General features: G+C 44.4%; 1 protein-coding gene across 1 annotated transcript in view; it reads right to left on the bottom strand.

Moving 5' to 3' along the window:
• The window catches only part of SLC6A11 (solute carrier family 6 member 11), a 124,582-nt gene extending 117,853 nt beyond the window's left edge, over window positions 1–6,729 (bottom strand). Inside the window, exons 1-3 of the mRNA XM_003894103.3 lie at window positions 6,414–6,729; window positions 3,336–3,470; window positions 3,083–3,223 (exon numbers count right to left, since the gene is read on the bottom strand). Coding sequence (XP_003894152.1) covers window positions 3,083–3,223; window positions 3,336–3,470; window positions 6,414–6,669 — 532 coding nt within the window. The 5' untranslated portion in view covers window positions 6,670–6,729. The remainder of the gene's footprint in view (window positions 1–3,082; window positions 3,224–3,335; window positions 3,471–6,413) is intronic.
• Window positions 6,730–25,387: the final 18,658 nt, after the last annotated feature.

Consider the following 25,387-nt stretch of genomic DNA (forward strand, 5'->3'; position numbering starts at 1 on the left):
GACTAAAGGAATGGATCATCCATGGTGACCTTGGGGCAGTAATGCAGCTGAGACTGTTTTACTTTATGTGAAAAGGGGCTAATGCCACAGCTGTCTCATCAAAATGTGATGATTGGAGGAAATGGTGTGAGCCAACATATGTCAAGAATCCCTGGTTTCTTCATCATTCCCTCACTGGATCCAGTCAATCAGAAAGGATTTACTGAATGCCTCTTCTCATTTCATGAAATTTGATGTCCCAGGGAGATTTAATCTCAAGTAAAAGCAACCTAGTATTCATCCTTCAAGGCCCAGTGCCCCTGGGCCTTAACCCCTCCCTCCAGGAGGGCTTCCCCAACCTCCCTCCCCTGAAATCTAAGAAAGCAAGAATTCAAAGGCCCTCCAAGGAATCACCTGCTCCAACTCCCTTTATTTTGAGGAAGAAGAATCTAAGGTTCAGAAATAGTCAAGGGACCCCCACCTATACCCTTTTCCTCCTATATAAAGTCACTGACCAGTTGTGGATAGAACTGAAATAAACTCCAGCCAGGGCTCCATCTACTTTGCCATGGGTATTGCCCAGAAAAGTCCACCACCATGGGACCCATGTCCCTCTGTTTAGAGACACCTGGGGCACCAGACCATGAGCTCCCCGAGGGCAAGGCCTCCTGTATCCATTCACCTCAGAGGCCCCTGCACCCTGCACCATGGCCAGCATGGAGCAGGTGCCCGGTTGGCTTCACTCTTGCATGTCTTCCATCTCACATACGTATGAATGCTCCAAATCACATCTGTAATCTCTGCAGGCAGGAATCACCTCCTATATGTGATGGTTCACACATTGCAAGTGTTCACACACCTTTAGAGAAAGGGGATTGCAAACCATTTGAAGAAAGAGGTTTGCAGTCCACTGGGGAAAATCCAGATTGTCTGCCTGCTTGTTGATCCTCTTGGCAAGCGCTACCTATGTTCTGAAAGGAGGTGGTCTGTGGGTCCTCAGTCAGGCTTGAGAGGAGCCTGGAAACCTGAAATTATAAGCAAGATTTCTGAATGTGTCCTGTGCCTTTTTCTGGAGAGAGGAGACCTTGACTTTTATCAGATTCCCTAAAATAGGATTTCTCAATTCTTTTTTTCTTCCTAGATTAAAAAAAAAATTTCTTGGACACCCAAGTTGACCAGTTATTTTTATTAAAATATTTAACCACGTACAAATAAACAATGAGTTATAAAGTCTTTGTGATTGTAGTATTCATACAATTATAAAAGCCAAATTAAATGTATAAATTAAATACCAAGCAAACTACAGAACCAACACAATTTAAAGTGATAACAGAAAATAGATGCATAGGATAATGCCATTTGGTAAAATTATATTGCTTTCCCAACAGAAAAATGAAACTGACATATAAGAAGCAGAATCTGTTGAGTTCAGGTGGTTTATTCCTCCATGAACTATTTGAGATTTGATTACACCATTTTCCTCTGGTTACACTTCTGCAAAACTTTCATTCCCATGGTGTGTTGCATTCTCAACTGGACTTCACTTAGTAATAATGCTCTATTTATGAATTAAATCTTTCTGGTCTTTTTCCCTTGGCCACCATCATTCTATTTGCCACGAATGCATCTTAAATTACAAACATGCATAAAGTAAGCCACTGGAACCTCCTGACTGTCCTCAGTTATAAGGTGTTTGCTCAGACCATCCAGAACATGTGCATATTTTTAGAGTATCCTCAAAATAAGTACACACAATTAAATTATCCTAGAGGACTCACAGGCCTCCAAGAAAATGTCCTTGAATTATAGTTTGATAAACATTTCTATGAGTTCCCTGGCCAAAGGAAGGTTAAAAACTAGGGCCCTAAAGAGAGAAACAGCAAAAGCTCCACAAAATGCAACAGCCAGGGGTTGGGGGAGTGGGGGAGTAGGGCAGAGTCAGGCATTGCATAGGGCTAGAAGCCACACTGCAGCATCTCTAGGTCTACCACCTGCGGTTCCTTCTACTGGTCACCAACATCCTACCCAATCTTACTGGATCTCAGCCCTCAGGATGGCAGGCCACTTCCAGACACAATCTAACACAGGTTATCATATGGATGGTGAACAGGTCAAAGTGTGTGTGCCAATTCCAGTCAAAAGGCAGCAGCTGTCTGGAGCACTATTGGAGAAGGGTTCTAAGGCCAAGACTAGACTGAGAAGGAAAGAGTGCTACAATTGATTAGCGATGTCTTCTGTGAGTATGGCCAGCTTAGACAGGGATTGGGCAGGGAAATGCCTTCCTTGGATTATCAGACTCAATGCTAATAGGAGGATATATGGAAAAACAAAGAATATATCGGAATCAAAAATAATCTAAAAGATTATCCATTCCAACAGGAGTGGGGTTGGGGGTTAAATTCAAATGTCAGCTGCGTTGGATTGATAAAGTAAATGAATAAAGTGAGCTGGGTGGGGTTTGTGGTAACTCAATGACAGATTTGTCACTGAAGGCAATAGCCACCTTTTGGCTGTAGCCACTGCCGTCAAGCAGGAAAGTGGGTCTGGTGTCACCAGATTGTTTAAGTTTTTAAGATAGGCTGGAAACCTGAATTTTTCAGGTGAAGTCTTCCAACTTTTTAAATTTTGGCAACCAAATCCATTTTTTAAGTTTGCCATTCACTGATCTAAAGCCTGGTTGGCCTGTAGGTCCTCTGTCTGCAGCCCTTGATCTGGTCTAACCCCAGTTTTACAGGGGAAAACTTGACACTAGAGGCAAGACTGGTATTGGAGCCCTAGTCCCCTAAGTCTAAGTCTAGTGTTCTTCCTCACACCCCCATGCTACCCCCAAAGGGTTCAGTCTCTGCATTTGACAGAAGACAGAACATCTCCATTCTCCTAACCATGCCAGTCTATGGGCCAATGCTCAGCTCAGCCTTTAGGGCTGCAACTCACAGAACGTACCAGAACAGGTGCAGAGCTGACCCCTGTTTCAGCAAGACTACCCTAGAAAACTAGACTCTTGATGAGAGGCCAGGGACCAGGACTGGCCTGGAGGGCACAAACAAACCCCAATCCCAGGTCACCCAGCAGGACCAGCAGAGAGACCTCCGTGGGGCCATACCTGTGTTCCACTCATGCCCACAGGTAGCCCAGGGTAGCTCAGTAGTGAAGCAGTTGCTCAGGTAAAAAATGGCCCATGCCAGGATGATGATGTAGTACACATTCAGATGGGCCTCAATCACCTGCGTTGCATAGCCAATGCCTGAAGGGACAAAAGAAAGGAAGCAACTTGAGTCTATCTTTTCAAAACAATCTGCCTTTGCAGTTTACATTCCCTGTGCAAAATTTTATTTTCTCATTAACTCAACACATACCTTCAAATAAAGGGCAAACTTTCCTCCAACACGTAATGCCACCTTCACTTGTGAACTGCCCCAGAGCTGTCTCCAGGAAAAAAACAGGAATTCCACAGCAAATAAAAAACACCACGTAGGGAATCAGGAATGCCCCTGTAAGGATGCAAAGGAATGAGATGAAAACTGTCCCTGCCGTTTCATACTTAGCACAAGAACTCTTTAATAAACACCTACTACAGGCCAGACATGATGTTCTTTGAACTTGAGTTCAAGTTCCCATTATGAGGACCAGAGTCAGAAAACAGGGCTACGTTTATGTGAGTCCACCTCACATCTCCAAGCCTCAACTTCTCCATCTGTAAAATGGAGCTTCAGTTTTTAACATCTGCACTGCTTCCCTCATAGAATTGTAATGCAGCTAAGATGATAATGTAAAAGAAATTGTTTCATTGGCTCATTAAAAAAAAAATTACATCTCATCCTCCAGCATGGGTCAAATTCATTCCTTCCCTGAATGTTGCACCCTTTTTCATTTTAAAGTGACCTCAACAGACCAGGTGAGGGGCACCCCTTCCTCTTACTTTGGAAGTGACCTGCAAACAATCTTTGTCATAAAGAGCATTCTCAGGGAATTATACAATGAACAATATCAGGCCTCAAAGAATTAAGTACCCCTACACATGAGGCCCAGGTGTGGTGTCAACTTGCAAGGAGTCTGCAAAAAGAATCTATCTAGCAAAGGCTGGCTTTGAATTGGTCCAGGAAGAGACCACCCTAAGCATTAGTGTTTCTATTTGAAACACAATACCCATTGCCTGGGTCTTTCTGTGAAACAAATTAAATAACTGAGGTGAGCATGAACTATTACACCCAGAATGGGGATTTTTCCAAATCCCTCATTCTGTCCCTCCTGTCTAATAACAAAGCATGGAAACACATGCTATTTGCTACCATCTGATCTCACAAATGAAGGCTTTAACTGAAAGTGCTTTTTGCTAAATGAAGTCTCCTTAACTGCAAGGATTAATAGCAACAATTTTGATCAATCCTGATAGCAGGACCGTATCTACCAGCGTTTGAAAGTGTCTTAGCTTTTCTGGGCAAGCAGCTAATTTAAAGTTTCATATTGGGAAATAAATACTTTAAACTATTGTTGGGATCTATAAGGAGGGCAGAATGGACGTTTTTTAAAAGGTAAACAGTTGAGAAGCAGATATCCCAACTACATTAGAAAGCAAAAAGTGTGGAAAAGGAGATAAGAGGATCTGTTTACTGAATCTAAATCTAAGTGATTAAAATCAGTTGCAGCAGGTCCCCTAACATGCTGTTATTTACCTGTGAAACCTCTAGAATCTAACGTATAACGTATGACACTTTCGGAAAGCCTTTTGACCTGTGTATTCACAAAGCTACTAATCCTTAGGATAATAAACTCAATCAAACCAGGAGATCTATGCATCTCATGGAAACTCTTGACAAGTCAGAAGAAAAAAAAAATGACTCATTTTAAAAACTTTACTCACTACAACCCTTTTTTTTTAAGAAAAAAAAAAATCTGTGACAGAATTTGTAATTAACCCAATTTACCCTGTTTTCTGCTTTTAGGAATGCTTTTTGTTTGGGCACAACATTTCCTGTATGGAAAAAAAAGATGTTAAAACAATTTGTGCCTGGGGACTACCCTAGATTTCCACAGGTTTCCAAGTGGACGCAGTTTACAAACGCTGAATCTGCAAAGAGAGGCGGGATTCAGAGCCGAGAGCACAGGGCACGTTGGGGGTCTCCAAGTCCACTCCCTCTCTCTCCCTTGCCAAGCCATCAACACCGGCGGCCACTTCATTACCAGTGCAGAGCAGGCTTGGAGCAGCCTGTGCCTTCAGGATGAATGTCCCCAAAGAAAGGGCCTGGGCCAAGCAGTACCCTTCTCGCTCTCCCGGCAGCTGCTCGCACAGGAAGTCCTGCTCTGCTCAGACAACGCGGTCCCTGCCAGCCAACTTCTGAGCCACCTTCGCTGGGGTTTGGGAATTTGCTGGAGGGGCAGGGGCACAGGAAAGAGAAGAGGGAATATACAGATACAGGCTCTTCCTTGGAGAAACTGTGCCACCGAAGGAGGTTTTATAAGATCCCTTGCCATGGACCAGCCCAGCTGTTCTGCTGATATGACAGGAGGGGGTCCTGAAGGCTGGAGCCCCTTCCCTGAGCTGGGAGAGTTACGGATTCGCTGCTGCATCTTTTGTCAAACTGACTCTGAGAGGCTGTCACTAGAAAGGACTCTCTCGTCACCATCCTTTCCCTCTGCCCTTCTACATCTCTACGGCAGAGCATCAGCATTAAACCAGTGTTGCTGTTTGTCGTGGGTGACTCTCAGACCCGTAAAATAAACTGTTTGTTGCCAATTCTTCCATCAGAGGGGCCCCAAATAGTGGCCCTAAAATGGGCTTAAGAGTAGACGAAAGACTAGACAGGAAACCATCGAGCAATGCCTCGCCTAAAAGTTCTCCCTGTGATGAGTCCAGCTTCAGTTTAAAACAAGGCCTTTGACATCAGAATCCCATCTTTATTTTTGGTCGAGTGAGACTTCTCTGACCCTCAGTGTCCTCATCTGCAAAATGGGTAGACCCCTGCCTACGAAAGTGACCGAGAGGATGAGATGAGATGATATAGGTCAAAGGTGCTCGGCACTTCAGTAAGCGCGCAAAAACTGAGACCACTTTGATCATCAGGAGTCCCTTCTCCACAGGCCTTTTTCCCAGTTAGGAAAGCTGAGGCTCAAAGGGGCCAAGTGCCTGAAACATCAGGGCGCGTACCCAAAGCAAGGGCTCCCTGGCCTCGCTCTGCATCTCACGCTGAGGACAGAACGCGGGCAAGTCCCCGCGCTGGCCGGTGGAACCCTCAGGCGCGAATTGGCACGTGCGCGTGCGCACTGGCACAGGTGGGCCGCGCTCCGGAGCGAGCTCACGCGCCAGGTGCCTGGAGTCGAGGTTCTCCGCTCGGGTTCCGCTCCACGCAGGCGCGGGAGGGGGTCTCGCGCTAGCCCCTGGTTCCCCGCCCCCACCGGGCGGGTGGCGCCACCTCCCCTTCTCCCTATCACCTCACCTCCTCCGTTCTTGTAGCACAGGTAGGGGAAGCGCCACACGTTGCCCAGCCCAATGATCTCCCCGGCCACGCTCAGCACGAACTCAACCTTGTTGTTCCAGTGGCCGCGCTCGTGGACCGCCTTGTCGCGCTTGTCGCGCGGGTCGCGCGCGGGCGCCGCGCCCCCGCTGTTGCCGCTGCCACCCGGCGCCTCGGACTCCCGCGCCTCCTCTGCAGCCTTCCCATTGCCCAGGGGCAGCGCCTTCTCCGCCGTCATGGCCGCGCTGGCTGCCTCGTGCGCCGGCCCGGCTCTGCGCCGCCGCCCCGGGCGGGCTGGCTTTTCAGGAGGCGCGAGCAGGCGGGAGGGGGAGGCAGGGGGTGGAGCTGAGGGACCGGGCCAGGCCAGCGCGGAGACGGGGACTGGGACGCGACGCGGCGCGGCGCGGAGGCCCGGCCCGCAGGACGCCCACGCCACCCCAGCCCGGCTGGGCCAGAGAGCCCGCGAGCACCTTGCGCGCGCCGAGCCCCTGCAGCGCCCATCCTTCCCGCAGCCCTACCCACTGACCTGCTGGGACAAGAGTGGAAGCGCCTATTTAGGCCTAGGCTGGCACCACTCACTAAACGCCAAAGTTCTACCACCGTCCATAACCTTCAAATGCTTGGGCCTCAGTTTCCCGTCTCTAATAAGAGGAATGGGCTCTAGACCAGACTTCTCCAACTTGAACTTACACACCAGACACCTGCGGGTCATGTTTAAACTACACATCACGGTCTAGTAGATCACAGTAGGCTGAAGAGCCTGCGTGTCTGACGAGCTCCCCAGTGATGCCATTATGTCTGGTCCAGGGACCACACCTTGAGGGAAAGGGTGCAAATGAACTTGTGGCTTCTTCCCAGCCCTAGACACCCTGCAGGTCTTGTTCATACTGGTGTCCGCAGCTCTCAACATAGTCAGGACCGGGTGGCAGTTAAGTGCTTGTGTCTAGAAACAGGTAAATCTAAGTTGTGTGATTTTGGTCAGTCATCTGATCCCTCTGTGCCTCAGTTTCCTGGTCTGCAAAACGTAATACCAGTAGGGTCTTGTAGGTTTTAATGTAGGGGATGGATTTTTAGGTAAAAGGTTATTAAATGCTTATAAAAGTCTTGATACCTTGAAAGTGCCCAATGAACATTGCCCACTTTAGTATTATACAACGTGTAAACATACACACATTTGTCCATCTTCTTGTATAATATTTGTCTCCTCATTTGTAAGGATGATATACACTGTCCTGTTCATTATAATAGCCACAGAACCTAGCGCAAGACTTGGTGCATAGTATGTGCTCAATAAATATTTGTGGCTAGAGAGGAAGGAAGGAAGGAAGAGGAAAAGGGGAAGAAGGAAAGACTATTAAAGCTGCTGGGGGCCACAGAGATGGATACTTCCACCTCTTCCATTGCACAGGCCTGGAGAAGTCCAGCCACATGAGCCCCCACCAGCTCTGCTCTCCATCTGTTCCTTGGACCTCCCTCTGGACCTCTCTTAGGGACAGGCTCCCTGCCTTGTAGGCTTCAAACTCTTGCCTTCAGCTTCTCCTTTCGTTCTGGCTCACAACTGCTCAAGTCTCTCCCAACCTCCATCTACCCAGAAAGCCTTTCCTTCCACCATCTTCCCTTTTCCCCTCCCCCCCCCCACTATCATATTTCTTGAAAGAGTAAGTTGACAGGCTGCCAGCCCTGTCTTCACCTCCCACGCGTTCCTCAGCCCACAGCAATCTGGCACCCACCCCCACCACTCCTCTGAAAATGCTGTGAAGTCCTGGACGCCCTCTCAGTTTGGCAAATTCTGCATTTCCTTTTCCATCCCCATCCTGCCTGGCCTCTAGGTAACTTTCTGCACCGTTGCTCCCTCCTTTGCTTCTTAAAATTCCCACTGGTGTGGTTTTCTTGGCATTGCCTGACACAGCTACCGTTTCTCTCCCTGCTTCTCTGGTTCTCCTTTCTCTCTCCTTAAATTCAGCCTTTCTCATATCTTGAACCACTGAACTAAATGTGGGTGCCTCCCAAACCTCTGTCCCCATGTGCTGCCCAGGTTACGTTTAAAAGCAAAGATGCTGCGGTGTTCAGGGTGAGAGTATACTGAATTCAGATCGATGTGGCTTCGCATCCAAGCTCTGCCCCTTAGGTGCTCTGTTACCTCTTTGCCTCACGCTTCTCACCTGTTAAGTGGGCTTCACATGCGTTCTGACCTCATAGGGTGGGTGTGAGGGTTAAAAGCTTCAGCAGGAGCTCTGTGAACAGTAGCTATTATTGTTATTTATTATCTCTATTTTTTAAAAGATGGAGTCTCACTCTGTCACCCAGGCTGGAGTACAATAGCACAATCTTGACTCACTGCAACCTCCACCTCCCAGGTTCAAGCAATTCTCCTGCCTCAGCCTCCCGAGTAGCTGGGATTACAGGTGTCCACCACCACACCCAGCTAATTTTTATATTTTTAGTAGAGACAGGGTTTCACCATGTTGGCCAGGCTGGTCTTGAACTCCTGACCTCAGGTGATCTGCCCGCCTCAGCCTCCCAAAGTGCTAGGATTACAGACGTGAGCCACCACGCTTGGCCAGTAGCTATTGTTTGTATTGTGAGGAGGAGGAGGATGGTTAGTTCATTCCCTTGCTTAAAAGCCCTAATGGGGGGCCAACGTAGCAAGACCCTATCTTTAAAATTAAAATAAAATACGTAGCCAGATGTGGTAGTGCACACCTATAGTCCCAATTACTCAGGAGGCTGAGGCAGGAGGATGGCATAAGCTTGAACTCCCCCAGGAGTTCGAAGCTGCAGTGAGCCATGATCATGTCACTGCATTCCAATCTGGAGCACAGCACAAGATCCTGACTGCAAAAACAAACAAAAAAACCTTCATTGAACTTCCTTTTCCTACAGGATAAAACCAAATTCCTGGCCCCAATATTCAAAATTCCCCCTCAATCAAATGGTCCCAACCTTTCCTTCTACCATTTTTGAATGCCATTTTTCTCCCACACTAAGACATCATTATTTTTGTTTTCTTTTGGATGATCCTCAATGCCGTATATAGAATAAAGGAAGGAATTTACCTTCAACCCCAATGATCCTTATGCAGAGTAGGCACATAGTAGCTAGGAGCCAATTTGTTAAATGAACAAGTACATCAAAAGTTAGACATATTCCTGAATCTTACTATTGCAATATTAGGCTGTCGCTCCAGAATCTGTACAAAGCTCCTTTGAAACTAATTACATTTTCGCTTTCTGCTGGCGCTCAGCATAATTAGCTCCAGGAATTGACTTCCTCTGAGCAGCTGTGATTCTACCAGACCTGCTTGGGAAGTAACACTGAACCAGCAACAGAGGGCTGGGGCTGGCCATCATCTGGTCTGGGACCCAGGCCCAGTTCTGCTGATGGATGGTTTTGTGGCGTTGGGTACATCACCCAATCTCTCTGAGCTCTGGTGTCCTCATTTTATTCAAATGAGCACAATTATTCCCATGTCCCAGGGTGGTCATCAAGGCAAAATGAGATCACATGCAGGGAAGAACATTGTACAAATACTAATGTTGCAAACTCACCTCTCAGGTTTGAATGGTTCCCTTTGTAAAAGTTAGCCAGGTCAATTTCCTATTTGAATTTAGTAAGTAAATATTTAAAGTCCATCTCCTTGGTTATTATATGGCCCTTGAAAAGCCTTGATCTTTTTACTCTGTCCTTCTCCAGAAGAGTCCACATCTGCTTCATCATTGCAGGACCTCATCTCTAGACCTTTGCCACTTCATTTCTTTGTCGAGGGACAGTGGGCTGAAGAGCACACACTGATTGTGGGGTCGATATACAGGGATTGGGACACAAATGGAACACACATCTTATCCCCAGGGCTGGCCCTAATGCAACACAGCACAGTGGGTAAGAATGTTGGTTCTGCAGTGACACTGCCTGGTTTCAAAGCCAACTCCAAATGACCTTGGAAAATGACTTCATGTCTCTGAGTTTCCGTTTCCTTAGCTGTGAAACCAGGGTAGTAATAGTATCTGCCTTTTAGTTGTCATGAGGATTGAGTGGGTTAGTATTTGTAAAGCACTTGGATTTGTGCCTGATAGACATGTTTGTTATAAGCAGTCTTCAGAGGACAGAAATGTCATGGCTCCCTTATTCCTTTCTTGGGGCAAGCACTCAATGTCTTCCATCTTCTGGAAACAGCAGTTGCTGTCCTGAGGCTCATTGAAACTTCACCATTGCTCATTCATTCATTCATTCACCAAATGCTTTGGTTCTTTTTTTTTTTTTTTTTTGTATTTTTATTAGAGATGGGATTTTACCATGTTGGCCAGGCTGGTCTCAAACTCCTGATCTCAAGTGATCTGCCTGCCTCAGCTTCCCAAAGTGGTAGAATTACAGGCGTAATCCACCATGCCCGGCCTTGCTTTGGCTCTTTAATTATTTTCCGGATGCAATATCGGTCACTAGGGAGCAACACCAGATATAAGCCTCACCTCAATGGTATGCTCGAGCTGGCTCACACTAGCTCATGACAGCCGATTATTGCATTTTCAGGGATTTTGCAAGGCGCCATTGTTGGTATCTTGAAATCTTCCAAGGTGGTTGCATTTACACCGTGGGAATTTGCAAGTGCCACAGATCAGCCCTACCCTCACCAGCCAGTGTGCATGCCCCATTACAGGATGGTGGCGGAGGCAGATGTTAACCAAGCCATCATAGAAATGAAAGTTAGAGGTGCTCAGCGATGTGCAAGGGAAAAGGCTGTGTTGCTAGAGAGCTTGTAACCCAGCCATCTAGCCTTGGCAAGGAGATAAGGCAGAGCTCCCTGAGCAAGTTGACAGATGAGCGGGAGCCTGAAGGGAGAAAAACAGTGAACTGAACAAGGAGGTTCTGGGGTTCCGGAGGATGCTTGCCAGGGTCAAGGCTGGAGAGCATGGTGTGGAACAAGATGTGCTTGAAGGTGAAGCATTTTTAGCAGTGGGTGCCATGAGAACACACTCACATTGTAAAATGATGACTTCTGACACAGCGTGAAAAGTAGATTATAGGGCGGGGTGGTGGTGGGGGGCAGTGAAGAAGCTACCACACTGGTCCAAGCAAGAGGTGATGGCAGCTTAGACTGGAGAGAGGAGAGTGACATTGAAGGCTAAACTCAGAGGACTTAACTAGGTCTGGATATGAGCATGAGGGAAGGGAAGATGTCAAGTACATCTCCTGGGTTAGTAGAGCTACAGCAGCCCATCGAGAGGGTAAAAGTCCCCCTCCGCTTTGTGCCAATGCATCCATGGTTGTCTCACTTAGGGTGTGATAAACCAGAACCACTGGGTCAGTGGATTGTCTTCAGATGCGTGAATGGCTGCCAAGCCAAAAGCCTACATGGTGAACTAGAATTGGGGAGGAAGCAGGAAGGAGTTAGATGCCAGGAAGAACTTCCTACAAGTCATTCAGTGACAGAATAATCTTCCCCAGGCATGGTAAGCCGCACGGGAGAGGTAGACATAGAAGCTGGACTGTCATAGCCTAAGGCAGGGATACCATGAGGGGACTTCCCAGTCACTGGAGTCTGAGATGGGATTTCTGAATCATGAGTCTTCAATTGCAACGTTCTGTAAAACCCTTACCTTGTTACTACCACCAGACTTTTTCTAGTAGGTTTGCACATATGATCCCAATTCTTTACCCTTCCCTGTATGCATGCCATCTGCCATGTAACTTTGTAGCACCCCCTGCAATACACAAGTTCAGCCATATGACTTGCTTTGGCCACTAGAATGAGGCAGAATTGATATACTGATATGTGTCAATCCCAAACCTTGCCTTCTTCAACTTCTGCCATGACCACAAGAAGGATGTCCCCAGGTCAGTCTGCGGGTCCAAGAGGAAAACTAGATACACACAGAGTAGAATGGCCCCAGCTGAGGTGCCCCCAGGAAATCCCAGACTAATGCAGAGGCCTCACCAGACTCAAAGACGTATGAGCAAACCCAACCCACATCAGCCAACCTCCAGCCTCATGACTTACAAGCTACAATAATAAATGTCTGCTGCTTTCTGCCACCAAGTATTGGCTTCTGCTCATGCCCTTCCCCTTTCTGAAAGGGGATAAGCTCCCCTCTGCTTATCAGATATAACCCATCCTCTTAAGCCCAGGTTAATGCTTACCTTCTGGGTGAATTCTAAAATGATTTCTCTACCCTCTCAACTCTCAGGGCTCCTTGATGACATTAATGCCCAAGATGAAGCATCATTTTGCAACCTTTACATACCTGTTTAGGAGCTACCCTGGCCAGGTAACTGTAGAAACATTTCTTCCTTTGATGGCCTCAGTGCTGGTTCGGGGCATGATCTTTTTACTGTTAGGGCCAGAATCAAGATGGAAGGATGGGGCGACCTCTTCTGGTAACATGTCCTTCCCCTTACCCATCGGCAATCTCCTACGTTTTTATACCATATACTCATCTTCTGCCACAATGCCTAAGACATTTCTTTGAAAGAAGAAGATACTCTAAGAACTACCCATTTTGTTCCACTGAAATATTTGGATGAGTGAACATGAACAGATGATAATTCTATGTGTATACTATTTCTATTTGTAGTAACGAATTACTGGTCCTAACTTCTCACTCCCTCATAATCATATGCTACATCCTCACTCCTGCTGTGGCCCATAGTTGACAGACTTTGCTTCTCCAGACCTTGACTTTGGGCTCAGCCATATGATTCACTTTGGCCAAGCAGAGGTTTGAAATGTACTTGCATAGTTGGGCTTGCCCCCTTATCTGCCTACATTACTGTGGAAAGAACACACTTCACTTAGCTGCTGCCTCTCCAGACTGGGCCCCAAAAGGAGATAATGGAGCAGAGATACCTTAGCCAAAACTTCAGATCCATAGCCTGAAGCAGAGCTGTCCCAGCCAACCCTACAATCACAGGAATGAGAGATAAATGCTCATTGTTATATGCCACTGACATTTCGAGATTGTTACACAGTACAACTGACTGATACACTTCGCACAGCCTGTGCTTAGGCCCTCATGTACCCTGTCTCTATTATGCTACACAGCATTATGGGATAGGGATGGGAATATCTTTACAGATAAAGAAACTGAAGCTCAGATTGAGCAACTTGTCCAAAATCACACAGTGGAGCCAGAATTCAAACCCAGTTCTCTGACTTACACTCTACATCCTAGTGGGTCCCACTTCAGACCTCTTCTAGCCAGAAGAGGTTTCACCCACATGAAGTTTGTCTTCTATAATTGATTTAAGTAGAAAATAGATGGGACAAAGGAGGAAGTTCATGTCCTTTTTTTCATCTGAAGGGAAAAGCCCAAGAATGTTAGCTTAAAACTTAATCATTGGGCTGGGCATGGCGGTGGCTCATGCCTGTAATTCCAGCACTTTGGGAGGCTAAGGTGGGAGGACTGCTTGAGCCCAGGAGTTAGAGACAAGCCTGGACAATATTGTGAGACTCATTTTTATTTTGTTTTTAATTCTTTTTTTTTTTTTTTGAGACGGAGTCTCGCTCTGTCGCCCAGGCTGGAGTGCAGTGGCTGGATCTCAGCTCACTGCAAGCTCCGCCTCCTGGGTTTATGCCATTCTCCTGCCTCAGCCTCCCGAGTAGCTGGGACTACAGGCGCCCGCCACCTCACCCGGCTAGTTTTTTGTATTTTTAGTAGAGACAGGGTTTCACCGTGTTAGCCAGGATGGTCTCGATCTCCTGACCTCGTGATCCACCCGTCTCGGCCTCCCAAAGTGCTGGGATTACAGGCTTGAGCCACCGCGCCCAGCCAGCTATTTTGTTTTTAAAGATAATCATTGTGTCCTGAATGCTAACCTGGGGAGAAAAGCCCCTATGTGGGCCCTGTTTCTATGAGAGAATGCTTTCCAATTTCCAAAACACTGAGTTTATACTAGGCCTTTGTGCTACAGTTCTTCTGGATGTGGGCAGCATCCGTGTGTGTGAATGCACACAGTTTCTTATGTTCTGAGTTTCCCTGTGTTTAATCTCCTGAGATCCTGGCTCAGACGTCTAAAGTCAGTGGTCTGTCATAGATGTTCAGCTACAGGTAGACTTTCAGGATGAATGCATCCAGCCACACAGGCTGCGCATGCTCAGCTCCAGGGACACCATTCATATGGTCACTCTGCAGTGCCCTGGAGTTGTGCAACAGGGGGACCCTGAGACCCATATTATAGGTCAAAACTGCCCTTAGGTCACTCAGCTGGTAAACTGCCCTGCCACCCTTGTGAAATTAATCATGTATTTCTTGATGATTATAAGCCCATCAGCTTCAGATGTACAGTGCCTTGTAGCTGTATATCAAGGCCCAAACATTTCTTAGAGAAGATCGTAAACTAAGAATGGAACAACTAGTAAAGCTACATACAGCCTCAAATCCTAACTCCTTGGTTCAGAGTCTCTCTGGAAACAATAATACCCTAAGCAATATTTTCTACCACTTTCTTTACTGTGACCCATCTCTCTCTCTCTCTCTCTCTCTCTCTCACACACACACACACACACACACACACACACACACACACACAATAATGGGGGAACTTTAAAACAAATTTTCCTGGTAATCTAATACCTTCATCTCAGAGCAAGCCCCCAATTGCCCCTAAAACCAGCAATGACTATTGCGTGTCTACCATGTGCCAAGCAATGTGCTATGTGCTGGTGGCTCAGAAATGGTTTTGGCCTTTCAGTGACATTGAAAAGATAATAAGCTGGTATGGCAGGCACTCAAACAGAGATGGGTATGGGGTCCTGTGAGGACACAGGGAAAAAGGGAAACCCTCCTTCTGGGAGATTGCATAAGACTTTGGGGACAAGGTAACATGTAATGCTAAGCCCTTGAAGTATGAGTGGGGAAAGGAGAGAAGGCTATTCCAGGCAGAGGGAACAGTGTAGGCAAAGGCCCAGATATGGGACAGTTCCTGGTGGGTTTGAGGGCATCAAGTACCTAGAACATGTAGTTACTAGGTTTTTTAAATGTGGCTGGTCCTAATGGAGCTGTATAAAACACAGTCTAGATTTTGAAGACTTAGTATTTTTAAAAGGAATGTAAAATGTCTCATTAATATTTATTAATGATTACATATTGAAATGATGATATTTTGGATATATTGGGTTAAATAAGTAAATTAATCTCATTATTTTCTTCATATTTTTAAAAGTGTGGCTCCTAGAATACTTTAAATTACTATTATGGACTGAATTGCATTCCCCTAAAATTCCTATGTTGAAGCCCTAACTCCTAGTACCTGAGAGTGCGACTGTATTTGGAGATAAGACCTTTAAAGAGGTGATTAAGGTTCATAGAGGACTCCATCCAATAGGACTAGTGTCCTCATGAGAAGGGGAAGAGACAGTGATGTGTATGTCCAAGGAAAAGGCCACATTGAGACACAGGGGAAGATGGCCACCCACAAGCCAAGGAGAGAGGCATCTGAAGAAGCCAACCCTGCTGACACTTTGATCTTGGACATCCAGCCTCCAGAACTGTGGGAAAATAAACTTCTGTTGTTTAAGTCATCTAGTCTGTAGCATTTTCGTTATAGTAATACTAGCAAACTAAGAAGACTACTTATGTGACTCATGTTATATTTCAATTAATGGGGATTAATCTGGAAAAGTTGGGGCACCAGAAGGCAATAAACTCAGATTTGAGCCTTTCGTTCAGCTATGGGATGAAATGAGCCTGTGGACCTGCCTGATGTGCCATAAGATTCACAATACCCACCACCTGCTGCTATGTGAGCCCCGGCATCTTCACACTCTTACATTCTCTGTGCAGCCTCTGAAGTATCTGTGGCTTTGACCCTGACACTTGTGTGGTTGTCATACTCCCTGGAGTGGCAGCCCGAGCAGTGAGCATGCCTGCTTTTCTAAGCCAGCACTGTCCAGTTGAGATTTAAAGACAGGAGGACTTGACTGTCATTCCTGGGCTACCTGGGAAAAAAAAATCGGCCCATGTGGCAAACCCAATTTAAGTACCCAAAAGCCAACCAAGTAAGTTCTTGGCTGGGCTATTTTAGGTCTCAAATTGGAGATACTGCCAAATCCAAGTCAGATGGCTTCCTGCCTGAGTCTGGGTATTCAGCCGTGACTTAGAGATTAGGCACCCCCAGTGGGCCATTTGCTTCACATCAAGCTGTGAGTTATGATGTGCTGTGCCCAAGTCTAACTGCCCATCTGTTCTCCTCTTTGGAGAATGGCAAGGGTACAGGTGTCTGTCACTGCCCCAAGCAGATCTTTCTCAGCTGTCTCTTTTGCAGATTCCCTCATTCAGTCCACACAACAAATAGTGCAGTTTGTATTCTCATTATCTCCAATTTACATTTGAGCAAACCAAGACCGGAAGAGTTTGAATAGCCCACATAGTTTTTAAGTGGGGTCAAAGGGACTTGCACGAGGGTCTCCCAACTCTAGAACCATCTTTTCATTGCCCAACCTGGCCTCAGTCTTATAGTGTCATCCAGCTTCCCAAGCTTCAATCATAAGACTGTGTTAGTTAAAATAATGCTGGTGGCTATACCAGATAAACTCTGAAATCTCAGTACTTTAACACCTTTGAGGTTTATTCTTACTTATTCAAAGTCCTATGCAGATGTTTGGCAGACAACCTTCCATGAAGTGATGCAGGGATCCAGATTCTACCCATGCTGGGGCTCTATCATAGTCAACATGGGGCTCCCAAGATCTCTGTGGGGGCTTCCCATTGGAGGATGTGAGGGACAGACAGTACGGCAAGTGGTAGTTACATTCCACTTCTAGTACAGAGAACCAAAATGACTGTTTCTTGAAGGCAGAAAACATGCCTCTTCTTCCCTTCTTTCTTCTCTTTGCTGCTTAAAGTGGATGTAGTAGTAAACTGTCTTGGGCCACATAGGTGAGAGAAACATCCTAGGGATGGCAGAATACAAGAGAGGAGCCTGGTTCCCTGAATAACCTCATGGAACGGAGTCAGCAGCCAGCCTGACACTGCCATCTCCAGACTGTATGCAGGAGAAATGAATTTCTGTCTGGCTTAAGCCACTATTGCTTTGAATACCTGTCACATGCTGCTGAACCTAGATCCTAAGTACAGGGATCCTGCCCTTTTTGTTCACAGCAGGACACTGCCCAGCAAATATTGGCTAGAAAAACATGTTACTCAACCCACAAGCCCCAGCTCTTGCAGAAATTTAGTTGAGTGTGTACGGGACAGCAGAAGAAATAACTCCTTTTCAGCACACAATGGCTTTTTTTATTGTGGTAAAATATACATAACATAGAATTTGGCATTTTAACTATGTTCAAGTGTACAGTTCAGTAGTATTAAGTACATTCACATTGTCATGCAACCATCACCACTATTCATCATCAGAATGTTTTCATCATCCCAAGCTGAAACTTCATAGCAATCAAACACTAACTCTGCATTCCCTCCCGCTGAGCCCCTGGCAACCACCATCCTACTTTATGTCTATGAATTTGGCTATTCTGAGTACTTCACATAAGTGAAATCATATAGTAGTTGTCCTTTTGCAACTGGGTTATTTCACTTGGCATAATGTCTTCAATGTTCTTCCTTGCTATACAGAGCATGTGTCAGAACTTCTCTCCTTCTTAAGGCTGAATAATATTCCGTTGTATGTGTAGACCACACTTTGTTTTTGCATTCATCCATTGATGAACACTTGGGTTGCTTCCACCTCTTGGCTAGTATGAATAATGCTGCTATGGACCTGAGTGTATAGATATCTGTTCAAAAAAAAATCTCTGTGGGAGGGGGAAGAAACTGGATCTTAACCATACGTGCTTGGCAGTGGCACATAACCTGTCAGGTCACATTCCATTGGCAAGAATTAGTCATAGGGTATACTAGTTATGTCTTGCAACATGACAAATTATCCCAAAACTTAGTGGATAAAGCCATAAGTATTATTACCTTATGGTTTCTGTGGGTCAAGAGTTAAGGAGAAGCTTAGCTGGGTAGTTTTGGCTCAAGGCTTCTCATGAGGTTGCAGTGCTCAGAAGGATTGACTGGAGCCAGATGACCTGCTTCCCAGATGGTTCACTCACATGACTGTTGGCAAAAGGCCTCAATTCTTTGTCATATAGACTACTCCATAGAGCTGCATGAGTATCCTCAGAACGTGGCAGCTGGTTTTCCCCAAAGTAAGTGATCCAGGAGAGCAAGGTAGAAGCTACAATATCTTTTATGATCTACCCTCGGAAATTATACACCATCATTTTTGTAGTAATAGCTATTAGTTACACAGGCCAGTCATATTCACTGTGGGAGGAGGCCACACAGGGGGCAGGGGTCATTGAGGACCATCTTGAAGACTGGCTACCACTGAGGTCACATGTAGTTGTAAGGGCATCTGGAAAATGACGTCCCTGGCTGAGCAGGCATTTCCCAGCGATAGCCCTTCTTCTGGAAGGGATGATATTTGGTGAATAACTGGCCATCTTGGCCATAGAGCTCTCCCAAGGAGTCCTGGTGGTGTCTCTGACTATCTATATGACCTCGTCCTCAGTTTCCCCCTCTGTACAATGAGTTTGTTCTTTCCCACTGCCTGGAATTATTACTAGTATTTTCTGTGTCGTCTTACAGCCTCTGTCAAGCAGTAGGTGATGCTCACTGGTACAGGTCAGATCCAAGTCAGAGAGACTGGCAAGGGGCATCATTATACAAAGTTTGACTAGGGCTGAACTTGGGGGTTGGGGACACTGGAAGCAGTATAGCATGTCAGGTAGGAGCACTGGTTCTGGAGTCAGTTGTCTGGGTTCAAAACTCACTTGAAGTCTATATCCTTGGATGAGTAATTTAACTCTTGGAAGCCAGTTTCCTATATAACAGGAAAAGAAAGTAGCATTTATCTCAAAGGGTTATTGGAAGGACTACTGATCTATATCTAGTGTTTCCTAAACTTTACCATAACTATCTCTTCAATTTTTTTTTTTTCTTTTTTTTGAGATGGAGTCTCACTCTGTTGCCCAGGCTGGAGTGCAGTGGCATGATCTCAGCTCACTGCAACCTCCGCCTCCTGGGTTCAAGCGATTCTCCTGCCTCAGCCTCCCAAACTGCTGGGACTATAGGTTCTCACCACCAAGTCCAGCTATGGTTTTTGTTTGTTTGTTTTTTTGTTTGTTTGTTTTTTTAGTAGAGACGTAGCTTCACCATGTTAGCCAGGATGGTCTCGATCTCCTGACTTTGTGATCCGCCCACCTCAGTCTCCCAAAGTGCTGGGATTACAGGTGTGAGCACTGAGCCCAGCCTCTTCAATTTTTTTTAATATTCATGTGCCATCTGTAGGGATTTGGATCATAATCCTGAAAACACAGTCTCAGAAGCTATAATCCCGTACGTTGAAATCCCTAAATATCAAACTTCCTGAAGTCTAAAATCCCTGTCATCTAAAATTCTGAAAATCTCAATCACAGAATAGTTGCATTATGTCAAGAAGAATTATTACCTTGATATTTCCTTTATGGAGAAGAAAACCAATTTCAATCTCCAAACCATAGTAACAGATTTGGAATTAGGTGTGATTAAGGTTTCTAAAAGTGAGTTTCAAGGTGTTACCAATAAAGTTTGTTTTTTCCATTCAGCCCAATGCATTTGGCAGAAAATTCAGATGAGTAGCTTGGCTGACTATGCCATACAAGGGAAACTTTGGGTTAAAAATGTGTTATTTTCCTGCATTGGCATTCCTTTCCAGCTGATGACATTCCAGGAGCTTTTAATGAATTAAAGCTACATTTGTCTGAAGAAACTAAGCAAAGTTACTGACTGGTTCAAAAATAATTATGTAAATGGTAGGATAAGAAGACACTTATGCAATGGTGCTGCTGTTTGATCACCAATATTTTTTCCACCAAATTTGTGTTCTGTGTAAGTACTCATGAAATGGACTTCTGGGTACCCAAAACAGGATTAGAATCATGGCACAGAAGAGGGGAAAACTGAATAGGGAATGCTCATGTTCATGTATATCGAATCATAGAAGAATTTTAAAAAGAGAAGTGCCAGGTAGAAATTGAATATGAATATATTCTCCAAGGAAAGCGATGTCCTAAAAGAAAAAGAAAAACAGCTATTCATTGTGATACATGACTTCAAAATAGAGTTAATGATCGTGAAAGCTGGCCAGCTCTTATGGACTAACTGCGCGATTGCTCATAATCTACCCAACCCTGTAATATACATTTTCATATGTCAAATTTTCTTTTTCTTTTTTGTTTTTTCTTTAGTTTTTTTTTTTACTGTTTTAAATTGTCAGCATTGTTTTTTACAATCACTATGCTATCTATTTCTTCACATCATCTCCAATCCTGAAAGTGTAAATTACGTAAAGACTTTTAGAGAGTTGTAATTCTCTGCATGCATTCTTTTTGCAAATGTGACTCCTTGAAAGTTCATTGTCACAACATTGATTTAGTGTGTAAGCATTGTGCAAATCCATAAAAACATTAAAACTCCCCCAGTAAGTGAAAGCATGTCCTTTTTGTGCATCTACATTTGTGAAAGTTAAAATTTGTCAAGATCTTGACTATTGGGCGGTTGGTGCTATGATAAAGCAGTGCAGACCCGTCCATGTTTTTGGCCAGTCTCGCCAATAGGCTTAGACTGTCCATCATGGTATTTCAGGTGACTGCAGTTATAGAGTCGGGTGCACGCAATTACCAACCATAGTGATGTACACTTATACTATTCCTTTATGAATAAGAGTCACCTGTTCATAACAGTTATGCCCCTGTTTTCGCAAAAATATATATCTATGATTGCCTCTTTTATTATATAAAGTGCCCTATGAGGAGTTCTGTTGTGGATTTATGGTTTTTTTTTTTTTTTTTTTTAATATAAACCTCCTCTTTTTTTTTTTTTTTTTTTTTTTAGAACGAAGTCTCCCTCTGTTTCCCAGGCTGGAGTGCAGTGGCGCGATCCCGGCTCACTGCAACTTCCACCTCCGGGTTCAAGCGACTCTCCTGCCTCAGCCTCCCGAGTAGCTGGGATTATAGATGCCCGCCACCATGCCTGGCTAATTTTTTGTATTTTTAGTAGAGATGGGGTTTCACCGTGTTAGCCAGGATGGTCTCAATCTCCTGACCTCGTGATCCTCCCGCCTCGGACTCCCAAAGTGCTGGGATTACAGGCATAAGCCATCGTGCCCAGCCCCAAATCTCCTTTTAAAAATGTAAATAAATACCTTTAAAATAATTTGTAAAATTCTTTTTCCAGAATTATATTTTCGGGTTGTGATCTTTCTGGATTTCAACATTTGGGATTATGGCACTGGAGATTGTGCCTTTTGAGATTGTGATCAGCTTTCCAACTATAGTATTATCTAATACATTCTTTACATGTTTTATAATGGTTTTATTAATACATACTTCACATATCATACAATTTACCAGTTGAAAGCATACAACTCAGTGGTTTTAGTATATTCACAGAGTTGTGCAAACCATCAACACAGGACATTTTCAGGCATCCCAATTTTTGTTAACCCCCACAAAAGAAACCCTGCACCCTTCAGTAGTCACTCCTTATTCTCCCCACCTAAAACTCCTCCTGTCAGCCATAGACAACCACTAATCTACTTTCTGTCTCCATGGATTTGCCTATTCAGGACACTTCATATGAATAGAATTATAAAATATGTGACCTTTTGTGGCTGGCTTCTTTTACTTAGCAAAATATTTTCAAGATTCATTCATGTTGCAGCATTCATGAGTACTGCATTCCTTTCAATGCTGAATAATGTTCCATAGTGTTTTATTAATCCATTCATCAGTTAATGGACATTTGGGTTGTTTTCAGTTTGGGGCTATTATGAATAATTCTAGGAAGATCCCTGTATAAATTTTGACATGGGCATACATTTTCTTTGTGGGTATATAGTTAGACGTGGGATTGCTGGATTGCATAGTAATTTTCTGTTTAACCTTTTGAGAAACTACCAGTCTCTTTTCCAAAGTAGCTGAACCATTTTATATTCCCACCAGCTGTGGATGAGAATTCCAACCTCTCCACATCCTTGCCAACATTTGTTAGTATCTGGGTTTTTCTTTGTTTGTTGGTATGTTTTCTTGCAGCCATTCTAGTTGGCATGAAGTGGTATCTCATTATGGTTTTTATTTGCTTTCCTCTTGTGTTGACTCATTTTATCTATATTTATTTTAAACTAGACTTTACAGTGCTACCCTAAGTGGAAAGACAGTACTAGTTACCATAAATACAAGGTGACTTATAAATAACATAATGATCAAAACAACATGTGTCTGTATCACATGCTATAATCAATGTTTACCATTTGGGAAACCCTAATACAGTCTAGGTAAGGATCTTATCGTAGAACTGGCATAGAGTTAGTACTTAATAAATGTTGAGCTATTATTTTATTATTGCTCGTGAGGCATTGACAAAGGTAGAAAAGGGGCTTTGATTTTGTTTTCTTCAAGAAGAGGATGGGGTGGGAGTGAGAGATCAGAAGGTCCTTAGTAAAGAGGGGGTCCATCTGGTTAGAAAGAGCCGGCTTAGAAAAAATGACGACTACCAGAATATGGATGGCAGAGAATTTATGAGGTAGGGCTAAATATAAAATCTGAGATCAGCCTGCTGGGTGGCAGCTGCGAGAGTTCAGGCATTCTTTTCTGCAGGGTATGTTGGTTGATCTTAACTTTTCCTCACATCCTTGCAAAGCATATTAATGTATGTGATCTCAAAGCTTATCCAGGGCGGTGATGAGTCTGGTTCAGCCTTAAATGCTGCCCTTTTAGTCCCAGCCTTCACTGCAGCAGCTCAGACACTGTGTGAGAGGGCAGGGCAGGACAGGGCAGGACAGGGCAGGACAGCGCAGGGCAGGGAATCCTAACCTGGCAGCTGGAATTGTTGTTCAGAGGAGTGTGGAAATTTGCCCAAGTTCCCCAGCTCCTAGGCAGGAGATCTGGAGCTAGAATCCAGGTCTCTTGACCCTCCTATCACTTTTTTTTCCTAGAGCCCGCTCTCTTTGCATAATGAGGCGCCCAGAGATTCCTTGTCAGAAGACTGAGATATGCTGCTCAAAGGGTGGGCCATACCAGCAGCATTGGCATCACCTGGGAGCTTGTCAGAAATGCAGGATTTCTGGTCTCCCTTCAGACCTACTGAGTCAGAGTCTGCGTTTTAACAAGGTGTTCAGGTGATTCAAATACACAGTAACATTTCAGAAACCCAGACTAAGCTATTACAGCTGGGCTTATTCATCCAGAACCCTGATTTCAGCACTTACTATGTGCCAGGCTCTGATAAGTGCTAAGCATACAGAGAAGAATAAGTTCCCCCTTTCTGCCATCAAGAAGGTGCCTATCTAGTCCAGGAGATAGGTGAGAAGCCAAAGATCCCAGACCTCCCACCGACATCCTTTTTTCTGTGATTGAAAAAATAATTGTTTTATCGCTTTTTCTAAAAAAATGATTGCCAAGAACTCCATAGCAAGCTGCTGTGGGCAGTGGTATATGTCTGCTCAGAAGCTATGTTTCTTTTTCCTTTTATCTTCCTCCAGATCCTCTGGAAAATTTTGCCCCACTCATTCTTTTTAAACTATGTTATTGAGGTATGACTGACATACAAAAAGCTATGCATATTTAATGTATACACCTCGATGAGTTTGGAGAGAAGTATATACTTGTGAAACCATCACCACAATCTGTGCCATAAGCCCACCCACCACCTCCTAAAGTTTCCTCCTGCCCTTCTTTTTCTTCCAACTTTTATTTTAGGTTCAGGGGGTACATGTGCAGTTTTGTTACGTGGGTAAATTGCATGTCACTGGGGTTTGGTGTACAAATAATTTAATCACCCAGGTAATGAGCATAGCACTCATTAGTTTTTTTATCTTGTCCCTCCTCCCAACCTCCACCCTCAGGTGAGGCCCAGTGTCTATTGTTCCTTTCTTTGTGTCCATGTTTTCTCAGTGTTTAGCTCCTCCTTATAAGTGAGAACATGTGGTTTGTGGTTTTCTGTTCCTGCATTAATTCACTTAGGATAATGACCTCTAGCTGCATCCTTCATGCTGCAAAGGACATTATTTTGTTCTTTTTTATACCTGTGCAGTATTCCATGGTATGTTTGTACTGCATTTTCCTCATCCAGTCCACTGTTCATGGGCATCTAGGTTGATTCTATGTCTTTGCTAGTATGAATAGTGCTATGGTGGATAAATGAGTGCATGTGTCTTTTTGCTAGAACAATTTATGTTACTTTAGCTGTATACCCAGTAATGGGATAGCTGGGTTGAATGGTACTTCAGCTTTAAGTTACTTGCAGAATCTTCACACTGCTTTCCACGGGGGCTGAACTAATTTACATTCCCGTCTGCAGTGTATAAGTGTTCTCTTTTCTCCACAACCTCACCAGCATCTATTGTTTTTTGACTTTTTAATAACAGCCATTCTGACTGATGTGAGATGGTATCTCATATTAGTTTTTATTTGCATTTCTCTAAAGATTAGTGATGTTGACCATTTTTTCATATGCTTTTTGGCCATGTATATGTCTTCTTTTGAGAAGTGTCTGTTCATGTCCTTTGCCTATTTTTAAGGGGGTTCTTTGTTTTTTGCTTGTTAATTTGCTTAATTAAGTTCCTTATAGATTATGGATATTAGACCTTTGTCAGGTACATAATTTGCAAATGTTTTCTTACATTCTGTAGGTTGGCTGTTCACTATTTTGATAGTTTCTTTTGCTGTGCAGAAGCTCTTTAAGTAGGTCCTACTTGCCAATTTATTTTTGTTGCAATTGCTTTTGGAGTCTTCATCACAAAATCTTTGCCAAGGCCTATGTCCCAAATGGTATTTCCTAGATTTTTTCTACCTGGGGCCCTCTTTATGATTGTTGTTGTTATTGTGATGATGATTATAAGAACACTTAGCATAATATCTACTCTTTTAGCAAATTCCAAGCATAGATTACAGTATTGTTAACTATAGGTGCTATGCACAA

This window comes from Papio anubis, chromosome 2, assembly GCF_008728515.1.
Source record: "Papio anubis isolate 15944 chromosome 2, Panubis1.0, whole genome shotgun sequence".
In the NCBI taxonomy this organism is placed as follows: domain Eukaryota; kingdom Metazoa; phylum Chordata; class Mammalia; order Primates; family Cercopithecidae; genus Papio; species Papio anubis.